Source organism: Manis javanica, chromosome 11 (assembly GCF_040802235.1).
Source record: "Manis javanica isolate MJ-LG chromosome 11, MJ_LKY, whole genome shotgun sequence".
NCBI classification, from domain to species: Eukaryota; Metazoa; Chordata; class Mammalia; order Pholidota; family Manidae; genus Manis; species Manis javanica.
Genome location: NC_133166.1, coordinates 3,069,704 through 3,094,962, shown reverse-complemented (window position 1 = coordinate 3,094,962; position 25,259 = coordinate 3,069,704). Strand labels below are relative to the sequence as shown.

Below are 25,259 nucleotides of genomic sequence, written 5' to 3'. Positions count from 1 at the left end.
TTTTAGGGCAACCGATGCTTAAAGTAAGTAAATACAATTGTCATCTTTTAAACCATATCGTGCAACATCTCACACATAGTCTGACTTCAGAGATTTTATTAAGGAAAAATGCTTAATTTTTGGAACAATAATAACAGTTTCAGAAATTGTTTTAATTATTATATAGAGAAGAAATAGTACAGTTATGACAAGCACTTGCTGTGTATCCAAAAGTTCCATGATTTAGATTCCAGATCTGTTACCCTTTTAGCTGTATAACCTCTAATAACTTCTGAAATTTAAGCCTATGTTTTATCAACTGGACAAAATAAATAGTAATTCCAGGTCCACCGTGTTATTTTAAAGATAACATCAGATAATGGAGTTAGGTATTTAAGGTGATACTGATAAATACTGGTCATGATCATTAGCAGATACATTTATGTAAAATTTTTAATGCATAGGAATTTTTCTTAAAGAATATTCACTTGCTTTTTGTAAATTTCTTTTGACATTGGGACATGTCCAAGATTAATCTGACTGACAAATGCATGATAGCTAAGGAAAATGTAGCACTTCATAATTTTGGATTTAGAATGGTATGTGTTTGCACTGGAGAGATTTGGAAAATACTGACACAATCAAGAATTAGACATGCCCTTACAGTTACTAGTGGTTGAGTACGTGTTCTTCTAGATCTATAATGATGTGTGTATGTGCATGTTTTACAAATATAAGGAATATTTCTTTCATTTCCTAGGTACTTTTTTGCAGCTTTTTGCATACATACCTTTGATAATTTTGTTGTTGAAACCTGGATTAATTGTGTTCTTGGTACAGTGGAAATACCAAGATCCATCTTGCCATTCTTTGGACCCGAAATGCTGAAAATTCATCAACTTAGACATCTCTTAAGCAGAAACAACTCTTTGGTGGCTACAGGCTGAAGATTTTACAACCTTATTTTTCTGTTGTGTCAATAGTCTTCAGTAAACTGCTTTTATTGAACTTCTGTGTATGTTTAAAAATCAATGCCTTTGTCCTGATTTCTAAGGTTTTTTATGGCCATTACAAAATAAATACTTGAAAAATGTGCTTGACTCATCTGTTTTAAAAATTTTAACAGAGACAAGTTGTAAAACTAAGACTTAAAAATAAATTCAGATTTTGTGGCAACCTGTAAACTTTAGTCAAGTAGAGTGCTAAAATTTCTCTTAAAATTTTCCTCTACATAATCTGGAATTGCAGTTTTAATTTTCCTTGCTTCTTAAATTTGTTGAATCCGTATTTTTCCATTTTCTAAGTCTGTGGGTTTTGTTTGGTTGTTTGTTTCATCTTCTGTTAACAGATGTTATTTCTTCAAGCACCAATGGAATAAATTTTCACTTTTAAAATATTATATGGTTTTCATTGTGAAACTGTACTTGACTATTCTTTAAATACTTTTTAAATGTTAAAAATAAAGTAAAATGTCAAAACTGTCAACAAAGATACAGATCTTTGAAAAATGAACTATATTCTTCCAGTTCGTATGTTTTAAAATTTCCTTGATCATATGTCAATGACATTTAAAATACTATGACTTATTTTCCCTTTGTAATTCACATTGTGTAGATTCTACATACATAGATACTACTATTTGTTTTGTCTGAAGTTTAAGGTTTGTGTCTGATCAATATTTATTGTCTAATAATCTGGCTTTTTGGCACATATCTTCCTATATACACATGGTGTCATTTTAAGTCTTTTCAGGCTCTTTTCACTTTTTAGGTCATGTTTATAAACTGCATTTCAGTGTGCTTTCATTTATGTCTATTTGTATGATTAGGAAATATATTCCTTTGGTTCGTATTGGAAAAGATGGTCAACACATTCTATGATTATAAGTAAAGAGGTAAATAGTCATTAAATTTAATCAAATTTGAGGTATGGTAAGACAATGCAAATAAAATTAAAGAACCTATAATTACATTAAAATTAACCAATATACTTCCTACTATAATTTAGAAAGTATGTAATGTTATTACATATATGTTATATAATCTAGAGACAATATAAAAAATACCAACGACTTGCTTTTGGCCTGTAATTCCCCCTTTTTATTAGTGAGTGTAATATTTCATGTAAGATGTAGTGTGATGTAATTTAGGATATATACTTCTTCATTATGGTGCAAAGCCAAAATGCTCTTTCATATAGACATGAAAACAAATTAAGACTAGACAAGAGCATGGCTAAAATATGAACAGCCGTGTTTACTTCCAAACAATTGATACATATGGTAATGCCATATTTTGTAGGGTGCTTCCCAAGTGCCAAGCAATATACAAAGGGCTTTAGATATATCATAAACATAGTTTTTCTTCACAATATAATGTTCATGGGGAACTAGCAATACCCACATATTAATCTCACAATATGGAAAGAGATCTTTCTCCTTGTTCAGACAGACATAAGAATGATCCTCGATTTCTCCTTCTGTCACACATGCTTCATATCCACCTAATTGGCATGTTATGCTGAATGCAGAATCTATTTGGAGTCTGACTACTTCAAAACTCTTTCTCTGCTGCCACCATAGCCCTGGACCCGTCATCTCAGTCTTAGAAATGGCGCTGCAGTTTCCTAGCTTGTGTCTTTGTGTGACCTTGTCCCTCTGACTCTGATCTCAGTGTAAGAGCCGGAGCGGCAGTGCCATGCGGTGTGCTGGGGCCTGTTGCTCTTCACACATCCTACAAGACTTCCCATCACACTCAGAGTAAAAGCCAAAACTTGACAAGAGCCCCCTGGTCCAAAACTATCTGAACGCCACTCCTGAGCCCTAATAACTCATTTCTCACTATTCTGTCAACTATCTGAACGCCACTCCTGAGCCCTAATAACTCATTTCTCACTATTCTGTCAACTTCATTTTGCTTCACCACTTGGCCTCCAGACGCTTCCTGTACACGTTAGTCCTGATGCTGCCTGAGATGTTTTCCATTCTCTCCTCTTCATTCTATGCCTTCCTTTTGTTGATAACTGCATGCTGTTTTTCTTATTTTCTTCTGAGAACATTCCTTACCACCTTATTTTCGCTTTGCTCAGTGTTGTATCCCCAGCACCTAGTACTGTGCCTCAATAAATGTATCTGAAGGATGAATTTTCCAGATGATGAAACCAGGGCACAGAGAGATTCAGTAACTGGCTCACAGCCCCTCCACCAGGTAAAGAACAGCCTCCCATTTGAAACTAGGCAGTGCAGCACTGGAGCTCACATTTCTCATCATCAAGAATTCTACTGTTATCACAGTTGAAAAAACAGAATCTATAATCATCTTAAAGAAAGGATCTAGAATATCACGAGGGACTGTTGAAAGGCAGATTTGCTGGCCTATATTCTCCACAGCTGCTGCTAGAGGACAGTGTGATTCTGGCAGCAACAGCTTAATTTTTTCAGAAATATAGGAACAGTGCTGTTTATAGAAAGAATTAACTTTGTAATCGAGAAAACAACTTACCAGATGATGGTACTGCTCTGGAGAGAAAATCTGTAATAGTCAGGGTACAGGCTATCCTATAAATAGAACAGCTCCAAAAACAATAAAACATCCTTGGTTATAAGTTGCAGAGTGGGGCTGACTTGGGTGTGTGAATGGCTGTTTTTCACATGTAATCCTCAGACCTAGGTTATCATCATGATGTTGAATCATTTTCTCTCAGATGTTTTTTCTTTTGCATTCTGCATTGTTGAAGAAGATTCATCTCGCACTCTGTGCATGTTCAGCTGTGTATTTTCATGTAGAACTAACATTTCCCTGCTTTTCTCTTACGGATGTCTCTTAAAGAATAATTGAAATTATTTCAGTGGATACAGTAGTATTCTGACCACCCTTGCCTCATCAGTTTGAAATCCTGATTTGAATGGTAGAAGGCGAAAGTGAGCCAGGAACACTGAAAAACCTTTCGGCTCTGTAAGAGATGCATATTTAGAAACTTTTGAAGAAGATTATTCTTTCTAACAGAAAATTCTTCCCCAGTAATCGTACACACAAAGTACTTTTAGGGTCCTGTGGCTTGGAACTCTTGAGTTTTATATAACATAAAATGTGATCTACGACATAAACAGTTACATGTATCTGAAACAAGTTTTTCTCTTTTTTAAATAAAATTTGCATTTAGATTCCAGTATCAAACATTTGCATTTTCCAATAGAAAAAGTGAAATCCAAGTTATACAGACTATCAACAGTATACGTATATCTATGAATATTGAATATGTGTCAGTATAAACATATTCAGAGGTATAAATATGATATATTTCATCTATGTTTTGAAAAATGCTGCATTGAGGGACTGATTGACAATTTAATTGGAAATACTGTATGATACATGTAAAAACTATTAATTAAAATGAAGGCATTTACTTTAATTGATGTGAACATTGGAAAATGAACTGACATCTAACTTTCTTGTCGGTCTCACTCAATGCGAAGATTATACCTTTCTTCTGAAATAATTTTGCTTAAACATATTTTTCATTGCCTCTTTTCCTCTCTGTTCCTGAGAATGTAAGGTTGTGGATACAGGAAGCAAAGTTTTGAGAGGGTCCCTAGGAGTAACAGTGAGAGCTGCCACCACCATTCCTACCCCTTGCTCCTGGACCCATTGGCCCCGGCTCTCGGAGAAACAGCCCCGTACACTGGATGCTGACTCAGAGCATTACATCCTGTAGTCACGGTCTTTACTTAAAAATGCCCAAGAAGAAGAGACTAACAATCTAAATTTATTTTTATCATAACTTCTTGTTGTAGAGATAACTTACATTATTCTTAAATTGTTTCAATTTAATATTTAGCATGAAAATTAGAATGAGTTGATAAACCAATTTTTCTGATACACTCTTATCATTGCCTCTTTTACATCTTTGTTCCTGAACTGTAAATGACGGTCTACAGCATGAAAATCACAATGGTGCGAAACACTGACACTATCACATCATGGTCCAAAGCACAGCCAGAACTTGGTCTCACATACATCAGGAGGATTGTTCCATGATAAATTGACACCCCCGTTAGGTGAGAGCCACACATAGAATAGACTTTTCTCCTCCCATCAGTGGAATGAATCTTCAGGATGGCCAACAGAATGAAGCCATAGGAGACCAGCACACTCAGCATAGTGACTGTCTCAGTGGTGCCCCCAAAGTAGAGGTGTAGAAGCTGGTTTGTGTGAGTGTTTGAGCAAGAAAGTGCGAGGAGAGGAGGGATGTCACAGCAGACGTGTCTGATCTCATTGGATGCAGAGAAGGAGAGGCTAAATGTGGCCACTGTGTGTACAGAGCATGCAAGATGCCACCAACATAGGAGGCAATGATAGGGAACACACCGCCTCTGGGTGACATGCTCTCTGAACACAGGAGAGCAGTGCAGACAGCTACAGGGCGATCATATCTCACTGCCACCAAGAGGAAGCACCGTGTGGTACCACAAGCAACAAGGAGAAGCATGTGTGCTGCACATCCAAGGAATGACATGGCTTTATACTTTGACACAAAATCTGCTAATGTGTCTGGGGTAATGACTGAGGAGAAGCAGACACCAGGAGATGAGAGCACACTCAGAAAACAGGACCTGGTGTTGTGGAACTGGGAATCCCCAATGACGTATAAAGCCAAAGCCAAATTTCCCTCCATAATACAGAGGTAGATGGCTGAACACAGGAGGAACAAGCTTTCTGCAATTCAAGCTTATCTGTGAAGCCCTTCAGTATAAATATATGACTCCAGAGACATTCTGCATGCTTCTACCTCATGACAGAAGAGTGAAGATATTCATAGAATATACAAAATATCTGTGCAACTTGCCTTACAGTTTTAATATGCTTGCATTTTATTTTATTTTATTCTATGGAATATAAAAGGAGAAGAGAAAGACCTTTTAATCATGAAATGAGGATTGGATGCTGAATATACAGTGTAACAATAATTATGCAAATCTGTATGTCCAGAAAAAGCATTATATCAACACAAGATAATAATAGGGAGAAATTCGTCAAAATACTGCAAGTTTTGATTTGTTTTCATTTTGTTCCTTGAGTTTTGTTATATTATTTTATTCTAATGAATATATTTGCTCCTATGACAGTATCACTCTTTTCATATAAAATGTTTCCTTATGAAAATTATATCATTTCATCCCCAGTGGTTTCAGTTGCAAAGCAATGGAGATATTTTTCCAGAAATAGCTTCTTCACCTTTCCAGTCAAAATATTAGGGCCTCACAAAGGAGGACCGAGCCACCAGGCCCTCCCTCCACTGTGTGGCCTCTAAGGGAAAGGCAACCAGTTCCTGGAAACCTCACAGAGCTGCAATTAGTCCTTGAACCTGTGTCCTTGGAAACATGCCACACAAAACAGACCAAGCTGTCCTCCTTGGGAATTGGTCCCTGCAGAAGACTGAATGTTGCATGTACCCCCAAAATATGAGGGACCCTGGAATTACTAGCGTGAGAAGTAAGGCCACTCGGCTCTCCTTAGGATCACAGGAGCTCCCTGAGGCTCTTTTGGATCAAATTTTCCATTTGACCAGGACCTGAATAAAAGTTCTAAGTTGATTTCTTTTTACCTCAGAACAAAGGGTTAAAAGTGAATAATGCATTATTCAACACAAATAAAAGGCAAAATGAATGCACTAACATTTAAGCAGCACTTTTCTCAAGGAAAACAAATGTTAAACAACAGAAATTTTTGACTCAAATGGTTTTCAAGTTTAATTCATGAGTAATATGTGAGGCTGACAAATTTCTTGATTGACATTATTGGAATAAGGATTTTTTTTTTCCTACCAACTGTGGATCACAGTAAGTATTATTCTCAAAATTTTAGTTAAGATAAAATAAAATGGGGACATTATACGAAGACTATGCAAATCCATATCATTTAGACCTTATCTGGAGTAACACCAGGATTTGTTAATGAGAAAACAGAGTTGCTGGAAACAGGATCTACAAGTAACGTGCATATATTAGAAATATAACATTTGTAATGAATTTGACTTTGAATGGTCAAGGTAGGAAAACATCTTATTCTATGAAATTAATATTAATATGTGGTCCATGGTTTTAACACACTCTAGTAAAGTCGCCTAGCTTGAAATTTCTTTGTCATGGAAAGAAAGTAATGTTGAATAATGCCCTAAAATTCCTTTTCTATCATTGTTCATTATATTTATAGCATATTTTCTCACATTTGCTGAAATTAAATGTAAACAAGAATACAGTTTTATGAAAATGCTCTCTGGAGTCGGTGTATCTTGGCAGAACCATGGCCAGCATTTAATAGCTCTGACTCTGGATTAGTTGCTAAAACTGGACATTTTTTCTCATCCAAACATTGTGGCTAATGGTGGCACCTTCGACATAATAGTCTCATGTAGACTAAATACATTACTAAATGGACACATTTACAACAGTGTCAGGCTCATTCTAACTATGCCATAGTTAGCTATTATTATGTCAGATCTAAATGTCAGTTTATACCCATTCTTATATATGGCGATGAAACTAACATTTATTTCAGTTATATTCTCTACACCTCTCATTATCATCACTTCCAAAAACACGACACTAAAGTAAATATGCCATGTTGTTCACACAGTCTCAAGCCTTTCTGAAGTCATTGCTGCTAATGAGCTCAAACCAGCTGACCACTATGGGCGGAAGGAACACCACGCAGGTGGCAGACTTCATCCTTCTGGGGCTGACGGACTCCCCGGAGGTGCAGCTGGTCCTCTTCCTGCTGTTCCTGCTGATGTACCTGCTCACAGTGCTGGGGAACGCAGGCATGTTCCTGGCGATCCGCCTGGACGTTCGGCTTCACACCCCCATGTATTTCTTCCTCAGTCACTTGTCCTTTCTCGACCTCATTTACTCAACCGTTATCACACCTAAAACCTTGGAGAACTTACTGGCTTCCACCAAATATATTTCCTATATGAGCTGCTTCACCCAGATGTACTTTTTTGTCTTCCTGAGCGCCACTGAATGTTTTCTTCTCTCCTCAATGGCCTATGATCGCTACGTAGCCATCTGTAACCCCCTCCGCTACCCTGACATTATGTCCACAAGGCTCTGCTGCTCCCTCATATTGGGGTCCTACTTCATTGGATTTATGGATTCTATTGTCAATGTGCTTTTCGTGAGCAGCTTGCATTTCTGCGACTCCAATGTAATCCATCACTTTTTCTGTGACGTATCCCCAGTTTTAGCCCTGTCTTGCACTGACACATATGATGTCCAAATGATGATATTCATTGGTGCTGGTTCCACTCTCCTGGTGTCTCTTATCACAATATCTGCATCCTATGTGTCTATTCTGTCTACCATCCTGAAAATTACTTCCACTTCAGGGAAGCGGAAAGCCTTCTCTACTTGTGCCTCTCATCTCCTGGGAGTCACCATCTTTTATGGTACTCTGATGTTCACTTATTTAAAACCAAGTAAGTTCTACTCTTTGGGAAAGGATCAAGTAGCTTCTGTGTTTTACACAATCATGATCCCCATGCTGAATCCACTCATTTATAGTCTTAGGAACAAAGAAGTGAAAAATGCTCTTACTAGAATCATGCAGAAGAGAGAGGACTCCAGGCAAGTAAAGTACCAATGAAGTTAAACTTCTAAGATAATTTTTTTTCTTCTCTTTGGTGTATTTACTTGTTCTCTTTCCAGAAACAATTAAATTCTTTGATTTGTTTGTTTTTTGTTCAATTATCCTCTACTTTACCAAATATGATCTTGGACTTTTCTAGGAATACCTCTTTACAAACCTACATTGTAATTGCAATCTGTTAACTGTGTTCTAAAATATGGTCTAAGTATATGTGTTTTTAAGGGCAACTGATGCTCAAAGTAAGTAAATACAATTGTCATCTTTTAACCTATATCGTACAACATCTAACACATAGTCTCACTTCAGAGATTTTATTAAGGAAAAGTGCTTCGTTTTTGAAACAATAATAACAGTTTCAAAATTGTTTCATTCATTATATATAGAAGATATAACATAGTTATGACAAGCACTTACTGTGTATCCAAACGTTCCAGGACTTAGATTCTAGATCTGTTACCCTTTTAGCTGTATAACCTCTATTAACTCCTGAAATGTAAGCCTACGTTTTGTCAACTGCACAAAATAAATAGTAATTCCAGGTCCACAGTGTTGTTTTAAGGATTACATCAGATAATGGATGTTAAGCATTTAAAGTGATACTGATAAATACTGGCCATGATCATTAGCAGACACTTTTCTGCAAAATTTTTAATCCACAGGATTTTTTCTTAAAGAATATTTACTTGCTTTTTGTAAATTCCTTTTGACATTGGGACATGTCCAAGATTAATTTGACTGGCAAATGCACAATAGCTAAGGAAAATATAGCACTTCATAATTGTGGATTTAGAATGGTATGTGTTTGCACTGGAGAGATTTGGAAAATACTGAAACAATTAAGAATTAGACATGCCTTCACAGTTACTAGTGGTTTAGTATATGTTTTTCTAGATGTACAATGATGTGTGTATGTGAATGTCCTACAAATATGAGGAACATTTATTTCATTTTCTATGTACGTTTTTGCAGCTTTTTGCATACATTTACAAGTTTAACCTTTGATAATTTTGTTGTTGAATCCTGAGATGAATGTGTTCTTGGCACATTGGAAATATCAGGATTCATCTTGCCATGCTTGGACCTGAATGCTGCAAATTCATCAACTTAAAAGTCTCTTAAGCAGAAATACCTCTTTGGTGGCTACAGGCTGAAGATTTTACAACCTTTTTTTCTGTTGTGTCAACAGGCTTCAGTAAACTGCTTTTGTTGAAATTCTGTGTATGTTTAAAAATCATTACCTTTGTCCTGATTTCTAAGGGTTTGTTATGACCATTACAAAATAAATACTTGAAAAATGTGCTTGACTCATTTGTTTTAAAAATTTTAACAGATACAAGTTGTAAATCTAAGACTTAACAATGAATTCAGATTTTGTTACAACCTGTAAACTTTAGTCAGGTAGCATGCTGAAATTTCTCTTAAAATTTTCCTCTACATAATCTGGGATTGCAGTTTTAATTTTCTTTGCTTTTAAATTTGTTGAAACCATATTTTTCCATTTTCTAAGTCTGTGGATTTCTTTTGTTTGTTTGTTTCATCTGTTTTAACCAGATAGATTTCCTCAAGCACTGATGGAATAAAATTTTCACTTTTAAAATTTTATATGGTTTTCATTGTGGAAGTATATTTGACTATTCTTTAAATACTTTTAAATGTTTAAAATAAAGTAAACTGTCAAAACTGCCAACACTCATATCTTTGAAAAATGAATTATATTCTTCCAGTTTCTATGTTTTAAAATTTCCTTGATCATATGTCAATGCCATTTAAAAATATTATGACTTATTTTCCCTTTGTTATCCACATTGTGTGGACTCCACATACATAGCTACTACTATTTGTTTTGTCTGAAATTTAAGGTTTGTATCTGACCAATGTTTATGGTCTAATAATGTGGTTTTTTGGCTCATATCTTCCTGTATACACATGATGTCATTTTAAATATTTTCAGGCTCTTTTCATTTTTTAGGTCATGTTTATAAACTGCATTTTCAGTGTGCTTTCATTTATGTCTATTTGTATGATTAGAAAATATATTCTGTTGGTTCACATTGGAAAAGATGGTCAACACACTCCATGATCATAAGTACACAGGTAAATAGTAATTAAATTCAATCAAATTTTAGATATAGTAAGACAATGAAATAAAATTAAATAAGTTATAATTACATTAAAATTAATGAATATACTTTATACTATAATTTATAGAGCATGTAGATAATGTTATTACATATGTTATATAATCTAGGGACAATATGAAAGATGTCAACGACTTGCTTTGGCCTGTAATTTTCCCATTATATCAGTGAGTGTAACTTTAGTCAGGTAGCATGTAAGATGTTATATGATGTAATTTAGGATATATACTTCTTGATTATGGTGCAAAGCCAAAATATAGACATGAAAACAAATTAAGACTTGAATAGAGCATGATTAAAATGTGAACAGCCATGTTTACTCCAAACAATTGATACATACGGTAATATTTTGTAGGGTGCTTACCAAGTGCCAGGAAATATTCAAAGGGCTTCAGATATATCATAAACATAGTATATCTTCAGAATATAATGTTCATGGAGAACTAGCAATACCCACACGTTAATCTCACATTATGGAAAGAGATCTTTCTCCTTGTTCAGGTAGACTGAAGAATGATCCCGGATTTCTCCTTCTATCAAACATGCCAGCCAATAGGCATGTTATGTTAAACACAGAATCTGTCGGTAGTCTGACTACTTCTCTGCTCTTTCTCTGCTGCCACTCTGGCCCTCGATCCATCATCTCAGTCCTGGAATTAGCGCTGCAGTTTCCTAGCTTGTCTCTCTTTGTGACCTTGTCCCTCTGACTCTGATCTCAGTGTAAGAGCCGGAGCGGCAGTGCCATGCGGTGTGCTGGGGCCTGTTGCTCTTCACACATCCTACAAGACTTCCCATCACACTCAGAGTAAAAGCCAAACCTTGACAAGAGCCCCCTGGTCCAAAACTATCTGAACGCCACTCCTGAGCCCTAATAACTCATTTCTCACTATTCTGTCAACTTCATTTTGCTTCACCACTTGGCCTCCAGACGCTTAATGTACACGTTAGTCCTGATACTGCCTGAGATGTTTTCCATTCTCTCCTCTTCATTCTATGCCTTCCTTTTGTAGATAACTGCATGCTGTTTTTTCTTATTTTCTTCTGAGAACATTCCTTACCGCCTTATTTTAAATTGTACCTGTTCCATCCACATTCCACGTTTGTTTCCCTTTACAGGTAATTCTACCTAACATTTTGATTAGCTTGTGTCTTTGTTTCTTCTCTGCCCCTGCCCCCCATCATGTGAGCTCTGTGAACACAGGATTTTCACTTTGCTCAGTGTTGTATCCCCAGCACCTAGCACAGTGCCTCAATAAATGTATCTGAAGGATGAATTTTCCAGATGATGAAACTAGGGCACAGAGAGATTCAGTAACTGGCTCACAGCCTCTCCACCAGGTAAGGAACAACCTCACATTTGAGACTAGTCAGTTCAGCACTGGAGTTCACATTTTTCTTCATCAATATTTCTACTATTATCACAGTTGAAAAACAGAATATATTATCATATTAAAGAAAGGATCTAGAAAAACACGAGGGACTGTTGAAAGGTAGATTTGCTGGCTGATATTCTCCACAGCTGCTTCTAGAGGACAGTGTGTGATCTTGGCAGCACTAGAGTAATTTTTTTCAAAAATATAGGAACAGTGCTATTTATAGTAAGAATAACTTTGTAATAGAGAAAACAACATATCAGACGATGGTATTGCTCTGGAGAGAATATCTGTAATAGTCAGGGTACAGGCTATCCTATAAATAGAACAGCTCAGAAACAAAGTATCCTTGCTTATAAGTTGCAGAGTTGAGCTGACTTGAGTTTGTGAATGGTTGTTTTTCACATGGTAATCCTTGGACCTCGGTTATTGGCATGATGTTGTATTATTTTCTCTCAGATGTTTTTTTCTTTTGCATCTTGCATTGTGGAAGATTTATCTAGCACTTCTTGCATGTTCAGTGCTAGAAAAAGGTGCGTTTTCTCATGTACGACTAACAATTCCCTACTTTTCTTTTACTGATGTCTTTTAAAGAATAATTGAAATTATTTCAGTAGATACAGGAGTATTCAGACCACCCTTGCCTCATCAGTTTGAAACCCTGATTTGAATGGTAGAAGGCTAAAGTGAGCCAGGAATACTGAAAAACCTTTCAGCTTTGTAAGAGATGTGTATTTAGAGACATTTTTGAAGAAGATTATTCTTTCTAACAGAAAATTATTCCCCAATAATAGTACACACACAGTACTTTCAAGGTCCTGAGGCTTGGAACTGTTGACATTTTTATAGCATAAAATTTGATCTACAACATGAACAGTTATATATATCTGAAAACAAGTTTTTCTCTTTTTTAAATAAAATTTGCATATAGATTCTGGTATGAAACATTTGCATTATCCAATAGAAAAAGTGAAATACAAGTTATACAGACTATTAGCAGTATATGTATATCTATGAATATTGAATATGGCTCAGTATAAACATATTCAGAGGTATAAATATGATACATTTTATCTATGTTTGTAAAATGCTGCATTGAGGGACTGATTAATGATTTAATTGGAAATATTGTATGATATATGTAAAAACTATTGATTAAAACGAAGACATTTACTTTTCTTGATCTGAACATTGAAAAATGAAATGACATCCAACTTTCTTTTTGGTCTCACTCAATGTGAAGATTATACCTTTCTTATGAAATAATTTTTCTTACACATATTTTTCATTGCCTCTTTGTCTCTTTATTCCTGAAGATGTAAGGTTGTGGATACAGGAAGCAAAAAATTTTGAGTGGGTCCCTAGGACTGACAGTGCGAGGTGTCACTACCATTTCTACCCCTTGCTCCTGGACCCATGGGCCCCGGCTCTGGGAGAAACAGCCCCGTACACTGTATGCTGACTCAGCATTACAGCCTGTAGTCACGGTCTTTACTTAAAAATGTCCAAGAAGAAGAGACTAACAAACTAAAAATATTTTTATCATAACTTCTTGTTGTAGAGACATTGTACATTATTCTTAAATTGTTCCAATTTAACAGCTAGCATGGAAATTAGAATAAGTTGATAAACCAATTTTTCTGATACACTCTTATCATTGCCTCTTTTACATCTTTGTTCCTGAACTGTAAATGACGGTCTATAGCATGAAAATCACAATGGTGCGAAACACTGACACTGTCACGTTTTAGTCCAAAGAACAGCCAGAACTTGGTCTCACATACATCAGGAGAATCGTTCCATGATAAATTGACAACCTGGTTAGGTAAGAGCCACACGTAGAATAGACTTTTCTCCTCCCATCAGTGGAATGAATCTTCAGGATGGCCAACAGAATGAAGCCATAGGAGATCAGTACAATCAGCATAGTGACTGTCTCAGTGGCACCCACAAAGTAGACGAGTAGAAGCTGGCTTGTGTGAGTGTCTGAGTAAGAAAAAGCCAGGAGAGAAGGGATGTCACAGAAGACATGTCTAACTTTATTACACACTCATAAGGACAGGCTAAATGTGGCCACTGTGTCTACAGAGCATGCAAGATGCCACCAACATAGCAGGCAATGATAGGACACACACCAACTCTGGGTGACATGCTCTCTGAACACAGGAGAGCAGTGCAGACAGCTACAGGGCGATCATCTCTCACTGCCACCAAGAGGAAGCACCGTGTGGTACCACAAGCAACAAGGAGAAGCATGTGTGCTGCACATCCAAGGAATGACATGGCTTTATACTTTGACACAAAATCTGCTAATGTATCTGGGGTAATGACTGAGGAGAAGCAGACACCAGGAGATGAGAGCACACTCAGAAAACAGGACCTGGTGTCGTGGAACCGGGAATCCCCAATGACGTATAAAGCCAAAGCCAAATTTCCCTCCATAATACAGAGGTAGATGGCTGAAAACAGGAGGAACAAGCTTTCTGCAATTCAAGCTTATCTGTGAAGCCCTTCAGTATAAATATATGACTCCAGAGACATTCTGCATGCTTATACCTCATGAGAGAAGAGTGAAGATATTCATAAAATATATAAAATACCTGTGCCACTTGTCTTACAATTTTAATGTGCTTGCATTTTATTTTATTTTATTTTATGAAATATAAAAGGAGAACAGAAAGGTCTTTTAATCATGAAATGAGGATTGGATACTGAACATACAGTGTAATAATAATTATGCAAATCTGTATGTCCAGAAAAAGCATTATATCAACACAAGATAATAATAGGGAGAAATTCATCAAAATATAGCAGGTTTTAATTTTTCATTTTTTTCTTTTTGTTTTATTATATTATTTTATTCTAATAAACATATTTGCTCCTATGACAGTATCACTGTTTTCATATAAAATGTTCCCTTATGAAAAATGTGTCATTTCATTCCCAATGGTTTCAATATTAAAGTAAGGAGATATTTTTACAGAAATAGCTTCTCCACCTTTCCAGTCAAAATATTAGGGCCTCACAAAGAAGGACCAAGCCACCAGGCCCTCCCTCCACTGTGTGGCCTCTAAGGGAAAGGCAACCAATTTCTGGAAACCTCACAGAGCTGCAATTAGTCCTTGAACCTGTGTCCCTGGAAACATGCCATGCACAACAGACCAAGCAATCTTCCTTGGAAACTGGTACCCAGGGATGACCAAACGTTGCATTTATCATCAGTATGTGAGGGGCCTGGGAATTAAAAGCATGAGACGCAAGGCTACTTTTCTCTGCTTATGTTCACAGTCGCTCCCCAGGTTCTTTAGATCAATGTTCCATTTGACAAGGACCTGAAGAAAAGTTCCAAACTGATTACCTTTTACCGCAGAATAAAAGAAAATGAATGGAATAACATCCAAACACAACTTTTCTCAAAAACAAACTAACAAACTGATATTACAGGACAGAGATTTTCCAATCAAATGGTTTTCAAATTTAATTTGTGAACAATATGCAGGTTGACAAATTTCTAGACTGATAATATTGGAATAAGGATTTTTGCCAAACAACTCTGGCTCATAGTAGGTATTAGACTCATGACTAGAGGGCTTTAGTTAAGATCAAAGAAAATGGGGATGCTGTGAGAAGAGTATGCATATCTGTATCATTGAGATCTTACCCAGAGTCATGCCCGGATTTATGGAACCAGAAATAGAGAGTTGATGACATCAGGGACCATAAGGTATGTATTTTAGAAATATCGTATTTGGAGAATGATTTTAAATGATCAAGTTAGGAAAACATCATATCTTCGGAATTAATATTAACATGTGGTCCATAGTTTTAATACATCCCATTAAGTCACCTAGCTTGAAAATTCTTTGTCATGTATATTAAGTGTCATGTACACTGGAAACAAAATGATGGTAAACAATGCCCTAAATTGTTTCTCTATCATTGTTTATTCTATCTGTAGCACGTTTTCTCACATTTGCTGAAATTACAGATCAAGAGGAACACAGTGTTAGGAACATGCTCTCTGGAGTCGGTCTATCTTGGTAGAATCATGTCCAAAATTTAATAGCTCTGACTCTGGATTAGTTACTAAAACTGGATACTTTTTCTCATCCAAACAATGTGGCTAATGGTGGGCACTTATGGCATGATGTTCTCAGGTGGACTAAATGCATCACTAAAATGAAGCTTTAATGACAGGGTCAGACTCATTCGAATTATGCCATATGTTAGCTGTTATTATGTCATATCTAAATGTCACTTTATACCCATTTCTATATTTGACTATATAACTAAGATTCTTTTCAGTTGTATTTTCTAAACTTGTCATTATTATCATGTTCTAGCAACACAACACTAAAGTAAATATGTCATTTGTTCATACAGGCACAAGCCTCTCAGAAGTCACTGCTCCTAAGTATCAATGCTGACTTCTCAGCAGTTCAGAGCAGTTACCACTATGGGCGGAAGGAACACCACGCAGGTGACAGACTTCATCCTTCTGGGGCTGACGGACTCCCCGGAGGTCCAGCTGGTCCTCTTCCTGCTGTTCCTGCTGATGTACCTGCTCACAGTGCTGGGGAACGCAGGCATGATCCTGGTGATCCGCCTGGACGTTCGGCTTCACACCCCCATGTACTTTTTCCTCAGTCACCTGTCCTTTCTCGACCTCATTTACTCAACTGTCATCACACCTAAAACCTTGGAGAACTTACTGGCTTCCACCAAGTATATTTCCTACATGAGCTGCTTCACCCAGATGTACTTTTTTGTCTTCTTGGTTGCCACAGAATGTATTCTTCTCTCCTCAATGGCCTATGATCGCTACGTAGCCATCTGCAACCCCCTCCACTACCCCGTCGTTATGTCCACAAGGCTCTGCTGCTCCCTTATCGTGGGGTGCTATTTTGTTGGAGTTCTGGATTCCACAGTCAATGTGCTTTGCATGAGCAGCTTGCATTTCTGTGACTCCAATGTAATCCATCACTTTTTCTGTGACACATCCCCGATTTTAGCCCTGTCTTGCACCGACACACATGGGGTTGAAATCATGATATTTATTTTTGCTGGTTCTACTCTAACGGTGTCTCTGATCACAATATCTGCATCCTATATGTCCATTCTGTCTACCATCCTGAAAATTACTTCCACTTCAGGGAAGCAGAAAGCCTTCTCTACTTGTGCCTCCCATCTCCTAGGAGTCACCATATTTTATGGCACTACAATGTTCACTTACTTAAAACCAAGTAAGTCCTACTCTTTGGGAAAGGATCAAGTAGCTTCTGTGTTTTACACAATCATGATCCCCATGCTGAATCCACTCATTTATAGTCTTAGGAACAAAGAAGTGAAAAATGCTCTTATTAGAATCACGCACAAGAGAGAGGACTCCAGGCAAGTAAAATAACAGTGATGCTAAACTTTTAAGATTTTTTCCTTCCCTTTAGTGTATTACCTTGTTCCCTCTCCAAAAACTATTAAATATTTTAATTTGTTTGTGTTTCTGTTGAATCCTCCTTTACTTGACTAAATATCAATATATCATTAGAAATTCACATTGTGATTGGAATCATGAACTAGTATTAAATCTGTGGTCTATGATACATATTTTTAAGCGCAATTGCACAAAATGAGAAAACATAGTTGTCATTTTTCAAACTATGTCATGCAAGGTGGCTTGCATACTCCAAGTTTAGAGATTTTTACTACAGAAAAAACATGTATTTTGGACACAATGATAAAAACAGTTTCAGAAATTATTTCATTTATGAAATAGAAAAGAAACATAACAGAATCATTACAAGAACTGTCTTTGAAACCAAACATCCCAGGATTTAGATTCTACATCTGCTACCCTTTTAGCTATGTCAGTCATTGAAACATTAATCATCAGTTTGCTCAATGCAAAATAAAAATAATAAATCCACTCCATAGAGTTACTGTAAAGATTATATCAGTTAAAAGATGTAAAACTTTTAAGACAGTACTACTAAATATTGGTCATATCATTAGAAAAAACTTACATTCCTGCAATAAATTTGCAATGCACAATGTTTTTTTCTTAGAGAATATTCCCTGGTGTTTATATGTTATTTTTGGTTAATTTAAGTGACAAACAGCTAAGGACAAACTTAGCACTTTAGCAACTTTGGGTTTAGAAAGGTATATGCTAATCTTGGAGAAAATTTGGAGAATATTGAAGAAATCAAGGAAATAGAAATGCCCTCTATTTCTGTTTTTATTATTTCTCAACAAATAAAATAAGTTATAAACAGTTTTGTATGTGTTCTTCTAGATCTACAATTACGCATTCATTGTATATATTACAATTATAAGCATAGTTAGTCATTTTCTGTATGCTTTTGCATCTTTCTGTATACACTTACTAGCTTAACCTTTGGTAATTATTTGGTCTATGAAACCTGAGATGAATGTGTTCTTAGAACTTGTACAAAATCCAGACTCTCAACTTGCCATGCTTAGGACATGAAATATGTATTCATCAAGTTAAGAATCTGTGTGCAGAGATATCTCTTTGGTGGCTACCTGATAAACAGTTTACAGTCGTATCATTTCTGTCACATGTCAACAAGCTTCAGTAAAATTCCTCTATTATGAATTTTTATGTATTTTTAATAACCATTGTCTTCTGATTTCTATACGTTTGTTATGGTCATTAAAAATAAATTCTTGAATTAAATGTATGACTTATTTGTTTTACAATATTTAACAGAGTCAGGTTGCAAAGCTAAGAAATGACAATGAGTTTAGATTTTGTGGCAGCCCTTGAACTTCAGTCAGCTAGAGTACTAAAATTCCCTTTTCAAAAAAAAGTTTCCTCTATATCATGTGGAGTTGCAGATTAATTTTCTCTGATATTTAAAGGTTATTTAAGAAGGTATTCTTCTATTCATTGTTTGATTTTTCTGTTTCAACTTTTGTAACTAGAAAATTTTCATCTAAATAGTAATATTTATAAATTGTAATTTTTTTGAACTTCACATTGTTTTACTTGTATAACTATATTTTATTATTCTTCCTAAATACTCTTTAAATATTTTGAAAACATGAAAAAGTGCAAAATATCTTTTAGGAATTAAAAGCTAAAAGAATTTTACTAACTCAAAACTGTCAAAAAGTCTCAAATCCCTTAAAAATGAATTTTCATCTATTTCACTTATTTAAAAATTTCCCTTGTCATATGTCAATGTTATTTAAAATTATGCCTCATTTTCACTTTGATATCCATTTTGTCCAGATGATATATTTATAGCTACTGCTATATGTTTTTGTTTGCAATTAGAGATGAATGTTAGATAAACATTTATTATTCAATTATATGCTTTGATGGCTCATTTGTCATCTCCTGTATGTCTGATGTCTTTTTGTATATTTACAGTCTCTTTTCACATTTCTGGTTATCTTTTTATAAGCTAGGTTTTCACCTTGTTTTCATTTATGCCTATTCCTATCTTTAGGCAAAGTACTCCATTCGTTCGTGACCAAAGATGGTCAACAGATTCTATGATTTTGTGGCCAACACTTAAGGCAATACTAATTTAAGAAATTAGATTCTATTCATATTAAGACTGCACTATACTTATTATACTATAATTCAGAAAGCATGTTTATGTTATGACATGCATGTAGTATAATCTAGAAGCAATAAAATATGAGATTATTTGCATTTTCCCTGTAATTACCCTGTTATATTAGTGCATATTTTATGTAAGAAGTATGACATAATTTAAGACATTTTTTTCTTGTTTATGTTTTTAAGGGAAATATTATTTAATATAAATATGAAAGAAAATAAAACTAGAATAGAGCAAATATATGAAAAGCTGCATTTGCTTTGAAATAATTGATAGATATGGTAATATCCTATTCTGCTGAGTGCTGACCATGTGCCAGGTGATATTCCAAGGGTGTTAGATAAAGAGTTAACATAGTTTATCTTCAGAACATAACTTTCATGTAGTACTAGCAGTAACCAAACAGTAGTCTCATATAATGGAAGGTGATCTTTCTCTTTGTTGGGACTAAGACTGAAGAATGATCCTGGATTTCTCCTTCTATCTCACACACCTCACATCCAGCCAATAGGCATGCTGTGCTAAACACAGAATCTATCTGGAGTCTGACTACTTCTCAGCTCTTTCTCTGCTGCCACCCTGGCCCTGGATCCATCATCTCAGTCCTGGAATTAGCGCTGCAGTTTCCTAGCTTGTCTCTCTGTGTGACCTTGTCCCTCTGACTCTGATCTCAGTGAAAGAGCTGGAGCGGCAGTGTCATGCGGTGTGCTGGGGCCTGTCGCTCTTCACACATCCTACAAAGCTTCTTATCATACTCAGAGCAAAAGCTAAACATTTACAAGAGCCCCCTGGTCCAAAGTGATCTCACCCCCCCTCCTGAGCCCTAATAACTCATTCCTTAGTGTTCTGTCTGCCTCACTTTGCTTCCCCAAGGGGCCCCTGAACTCTTCCTGGACACCTTAGAGCCAATACTGCTTAGGTGTTTTCTACTTTCTCCTCTTCATCCTAAACCTTCCTTTGTGTAGATAACTGCATGCTGTTTTTTCTTATTTTCTTCTGAGAACATTCCTTACACCCTTATTTAATGTTGTACCTGTCTCATGTCTTTTCAACATTTGTTTCTCTTTACAAGCACTTTCACGTAACATTTTGTGTATTTAACTTGTGCCATTTGTTTCTTCTCTACCCCTGCTCCCCGTCATGTGCGCTCTGTGAACACAGGATTTGTGTTTTGTTCAGTGTTGTATCCCCAGCACCTAGTAAGTGCCTCAGTAAAGGTATGTGAAGGATGAATTTTGCAGATGATTAAACCAGTGCACAGAGAGATTCAGTAACTGGCTCACCGTCCATCCAACAATTAGTACAACCTCATATTTCAGTCTAGACAGTCCAGCGCTGGAGTTCACATTCCTCTTTATCAAGAATTCTACTATTATCACAATTGAAGAAACAGAATCCATTATCATATTAAAGAAGGCATTGAGAAAAACATGAGGATCTATTGAAAATTATACTTGCTGGCAGACATTATCCACAGCTGCTGTTAAAGGATAGTGTGATCTTGGCAGTACTAGCTAAATTTTCTCAAATATATAGGTATAGTCTTATTTACAAAAAGAGTAACTCTGTAATGGAGAGAACAATAATTTATCAGGTGATAGTATAACCTGAGAAAATCTGTAATAGAGTACAGGCTATCCTGTAAACAGAGCAGCTCAACAAAAAGAAAGCAACATTGGTTATAAGTTGCAGAGTTTAGCTGACTTGGGTTTGTGAATGGCTATTTTTCACAATGTAATTCTGGGCCTACACTGCCTCTGTGTTGTTGAACTGTTTTCTCTCAGCTGTAGATGTCTTTTGCATCCTGCATTATTGAAGAAGATTCATCCAGCACTTCGTGCACATCCAGGGTGAGAGAAAGGTGTGTTTTTTCATTTCATTTTGGACTAACAATTCCCAAGTTATGTCTTACTGGTGAATTTCAAAGAATAATTCAATTTATTTAGTAGATATAGGATTTTTCAGGGCAACCTTACCTCACCAGTTTGAAACCCTGATTTGAATGGTAGAAGACTGAAATAATTCAGGAATGCTGGCAAAACCTGAGTTTTGTAAGAGATGTAGAATTAATAACACTTTAGATAACATTTTTTTTAGGGGCAATAAATGTTTATTATGATGTTAGCGATGGTACCACTCTACACACATATATGACACTGTATTTTACACTTAAAGTGCAGTTTAATGTATTTCGTACCTCAATAAGGCTGTTAAGGAAAAGATTCCATATAAAATCTAGATCTCTTCTTCCTCTAGAAATATCATTAATATCTGGCAAAGCTATATATAGACTCATCATGCACCCTACCCCATATCTTAGGTGGGTCAACTCTGATTCCTTCTCATATAAAAAAGAAATGCTGGCAAATGCTTCAAAATGAGGAAATTATGCGAAGTGAAATAAGCCAGTCACAAAGATACAAAAAGACATATTGTATGACTCCACTTGTATAAAGTACCAGAAGTGTAGACTTCATAGAGACAGACTGTAAAACATGATTGCCAGGTTGGTTGGGGGTGGGTGGGAAGAGCTATTGTTCACTGGGTATAGCGTTTTCATTTTGCAAGATGGAAAGAATTCTGGAGATTAGTTGCACAAATGTTCTGACTAAAAATGTTGATTTTTAACAGTAAACTGTACAATTAATGGTAGAGGATAAACTTCATTAACATGTATTTTATACAATTAAAAATGCAAAATTTTAAATTAGAAAACTACATTACAGTAGTTCCCAGGGATAAGTTAGAGCAAACTTTTGGCTGAAGTCTTTCCCCATTTGCAGTACTCTCTCTGGTGTGAACTTTTTGGTGCTGAATGAGAGTTTTAGCTGAACATGTGCCCATATTTGCTGCACTCATAAGGTTATTCTCCACTGTAAAATTTCCTATGTGTAGTGGGGCTGAAGTTACATTTTAGGACTTTCCTACACTTACTGCACTCAGAAGGCCTTCCTCCCATGTGAAGTCTTCCTCATGTCTAATGAGTGGGGAACTGTAGCCAAACAATTACCCATACTCACTGTACTCATCTAGGCCCTATTCCAGTGTGAACACCTAAGATTTCTCTCCAGTGTAAGGAGTTTGGAGTGGTAAAGGACTTAGCATATTTTCTGCACTCATAAGGCCATTACCAGTGTGAACTCTAATTAACAGGATGGAGTTGCGCCCAAAGAATCCCCCATATTCATGGTAATCATAGGCTTATCTTCATTGTGGATTTTCTGGTGATGAACCAGGTGGGACTTTATAATGAAGGCCTTCTGACATTTGTTGCACTTGTAAGGCTTTTCTCCAGTGTGGATTTTCTGATGCTCAACAAGTATATGTTTGTGGCTAAAGGCACAACAAGTATATGTTTGTGCTGTCATAAGGCCTCTCTCCAGTGTGATTTCTCCAATGTTTAATGAGGTTGGAGTTATACCGAAAGAATTTCCCACATGCGCTACACTCATAAGGCCTTTCTCCAGTGTGAACTTTCTTATGTCTAATGAGTCTGCAGTGGTACCTAAAGGATTTCCCACATTCACTGCATTCATAAGATCTTTCTCCAGTGTGATTCTGCCAATGTTTAACAAGTTTGGACTTGTACCTAAAGAATTCCCCACATAAGCTGCACTCATAAGGCCTTTCTACAGTGTGAACTCTTTGATGTCTAATGAGCGTGGAGGTATACCAAAAGAATTTCCCACATTCACTGCACTCATATGGCTTTTCTCCGGTGTGAACTCTCTGATGTCTAATGAATGTGGAGCTGTACCTGAAAAATTTTCCACACTCACTGCATTTATAAGGCCTTTCTCCTGTGTGAACTCTCTCATGTCTTACTAGTCTGTAGTTGTACCTAAAGAATTTCCCACATTCTCTGCACTCATAAGGCCTTTCCCCATTATGAATTCTCTGATGTTTCATGAAGTTAGCATTGTATTTAAAGAATTCCCCACATTTGCTGCACTCATAAGGGCTTAACCCAGTATGAACTTTCTGATGACTAATGAGTGTGGAGTTTTACCTAAAGAATTTCCCACATTCATTGCACTTAAAAGGCCTTTCTCCAGTGTGGGTTTTCTGGTGCTGAACAAGATGGAATTTTCTAATGAAGGCCATCCCACATCTGCTACACTCATAAGGCCTTACTCCAGTATGGATTTTCTGGTGCTGAACAAGAATCTGTTTTTGGCTGAAGGCTTTCCCACACTGAGCACACATATAATCATTCTCTCCAGTTCCAAAGGCCTCCCTGCACTTGGGTGTCCCTTTGTGGCTTAAACTCACTGTGAAGGGTCAGGCGCTGGAGAAGGCCTGTGCTGGCTGGGAAGTCCTTCTCACCTTCGCTGCATATGAAATTATGCTCTGCCACGTGAACACTGCTGTTCATCACAAATGAAGGCCTCCTCTCATCACTTCTGCAAAGTTTGTCTCTGATCTGCTCCTTTTGGTGCTGGTGCAGGTTTGTCCCACAAGTGTACTGCTCAGGGTGTGTTCCATCATGCTCATTCAGGTGCAAAATGTCTGTCAAGAGTGGGCTAGATGTATCACAGGGATGAGCCTCCAGGATGGATGGATCTGGCTTTGGAGTCCTGACGTCCTGACCTGTGGCACTTCTAGAGAATTACCTTGCTCACAAGGTAGCTCCCCATCCTGGGCTCCATGCAAAGAACCTGTGCTGGTCCACGAGCATTTCAGCCACTGCCATGTGACCCTCGTCAAGAAGACTGAACTTCAAACTGGGTGACCCTGGGCCGAGGGCTGGGCGGCTGGCCACTGCTCCGGGCTCCTACGCAGCACCTGCCCAGGGTCCCACCCGTTTATAAGGTCAGGGGTTGGTGATGCATTTACAGGCGTGATTGGATGAAACCCGCCTGCCGAGGGAATCCCGGAGGGGCTTTGCATCCAGCCCCGCCTGCCGCGCCTGTCACCAGACACGCCGGGGGCCACAGCGGGAGACCGAGTTCCTGCAGCAAGACAGGGCAACATCCGCACCCGCGGGACACGCGCGCCGGTGTTGGGCCCCAAGTTCCCGCCCAGCTCTATGCGAGCGAGCCGGTGCCCCGCGGCGCGCCCTCCCCAGTCTCCGGATGTGGGGCTCGCAAGCGCGGTGGGCACGAGGCCCCGGCTGTGTCGGGCTGGGCTGGGGACCCGGAGTGGCACCCCGCGCAGCCGAGAGCTGGCAGGGGCACGCAGGTCTCCTGGGGGCGGGGGGGAGGCGCCGCGCCGATGGTGGGCGCGGGCACCGGGTGGTGGCGGCGGCGGCACGTGGGCACGGGCGGGACTAGATAACATTTTAATCCTAACAGAAAACTCTTCTCAAGGTCATACACATAAATATACATTTATACATATATATATATAATTGAAGTATTGATATACAATCTTACATTAGTTTCATTATGTTAGTTTCATTAGTATATAACACAGTAATTCAACAGTTACGCATATTATTAAACCCTCATCCCCACTAATGCAGGTACTATCTATCAGTATAGGAAGATGTTACAGAATCATTTGCTTAATTCTTCATGACAACTTAAATCA

The 25,259-nt window shown here is 37.3% G+C and overlaps 3 protein-coding genes and 2 pseudogenes across 3 annotated transcripts; 2 read left to right on the top strand and 3 right to left on the bottom strand.

Moving 5' to 3' along the window:
* Nucleotides 1-4,823: 4,823 nt before the first annotated feature.
* On the bottom strand, nt 4,824-7,377 carry LOC118971088 (olfactory receptor 5T9-like; annotated as a pseudogene).
* A 290-nt stretch (nt 7,378-7,667) lies between these two features.
* On the top strand, nt 7,668-8,621 carry LOC118971056 (olfactory receptor 8H1-like). Its single transcript, XM_037010939.2, has one exon. It carries the CDS (start codon nt 7,668-7,670, stop codon nt 8,619-8,621), a length of 954 nt encoding a protein of 317 aa, XP_036866834.2.
* A 5,127-nt stretch (nt 8,622-13,748) lies between these two features.
* On the bottom strand, nt 13,749-14,696 carry LOC140844339 (olfactory receptor 5T2-like; annotated as a pseudogene).
* Nucleotides 14,697-16,591: 1,895 nt separating this feature from the next.
* Nucleotides 16,592-17,539, top strand: LOC108383452 (olfactory receptor 8H1-like). Its single transcript, XM_017639947.3, has one exon. It carries the CDS (start codon nt 16,592-16,594, stop codon nt 17,537-17,539), a length of 948 nt encoding a protein of 315 aa, XP_017495436.3.
* A 5,334-nt stretch (nt 17,540-22,873) lies between these two features.
* Nucleotides 22,874-25,007, bottom strand: LOC108392440 (uncharacterized). The gene is given in 5 exon segments (XM_073215776.1): nt 22,874-23,080; nt 23,082-23,969; nt 23,971-24,303; nt 24,306-24,365; nt 24,453-25,007. Coding segments are annotated over 5 exon segments (2,043 nt in total).
* Nucleotides 25,008-25,259: the final 252 nt, after the last annotated feature.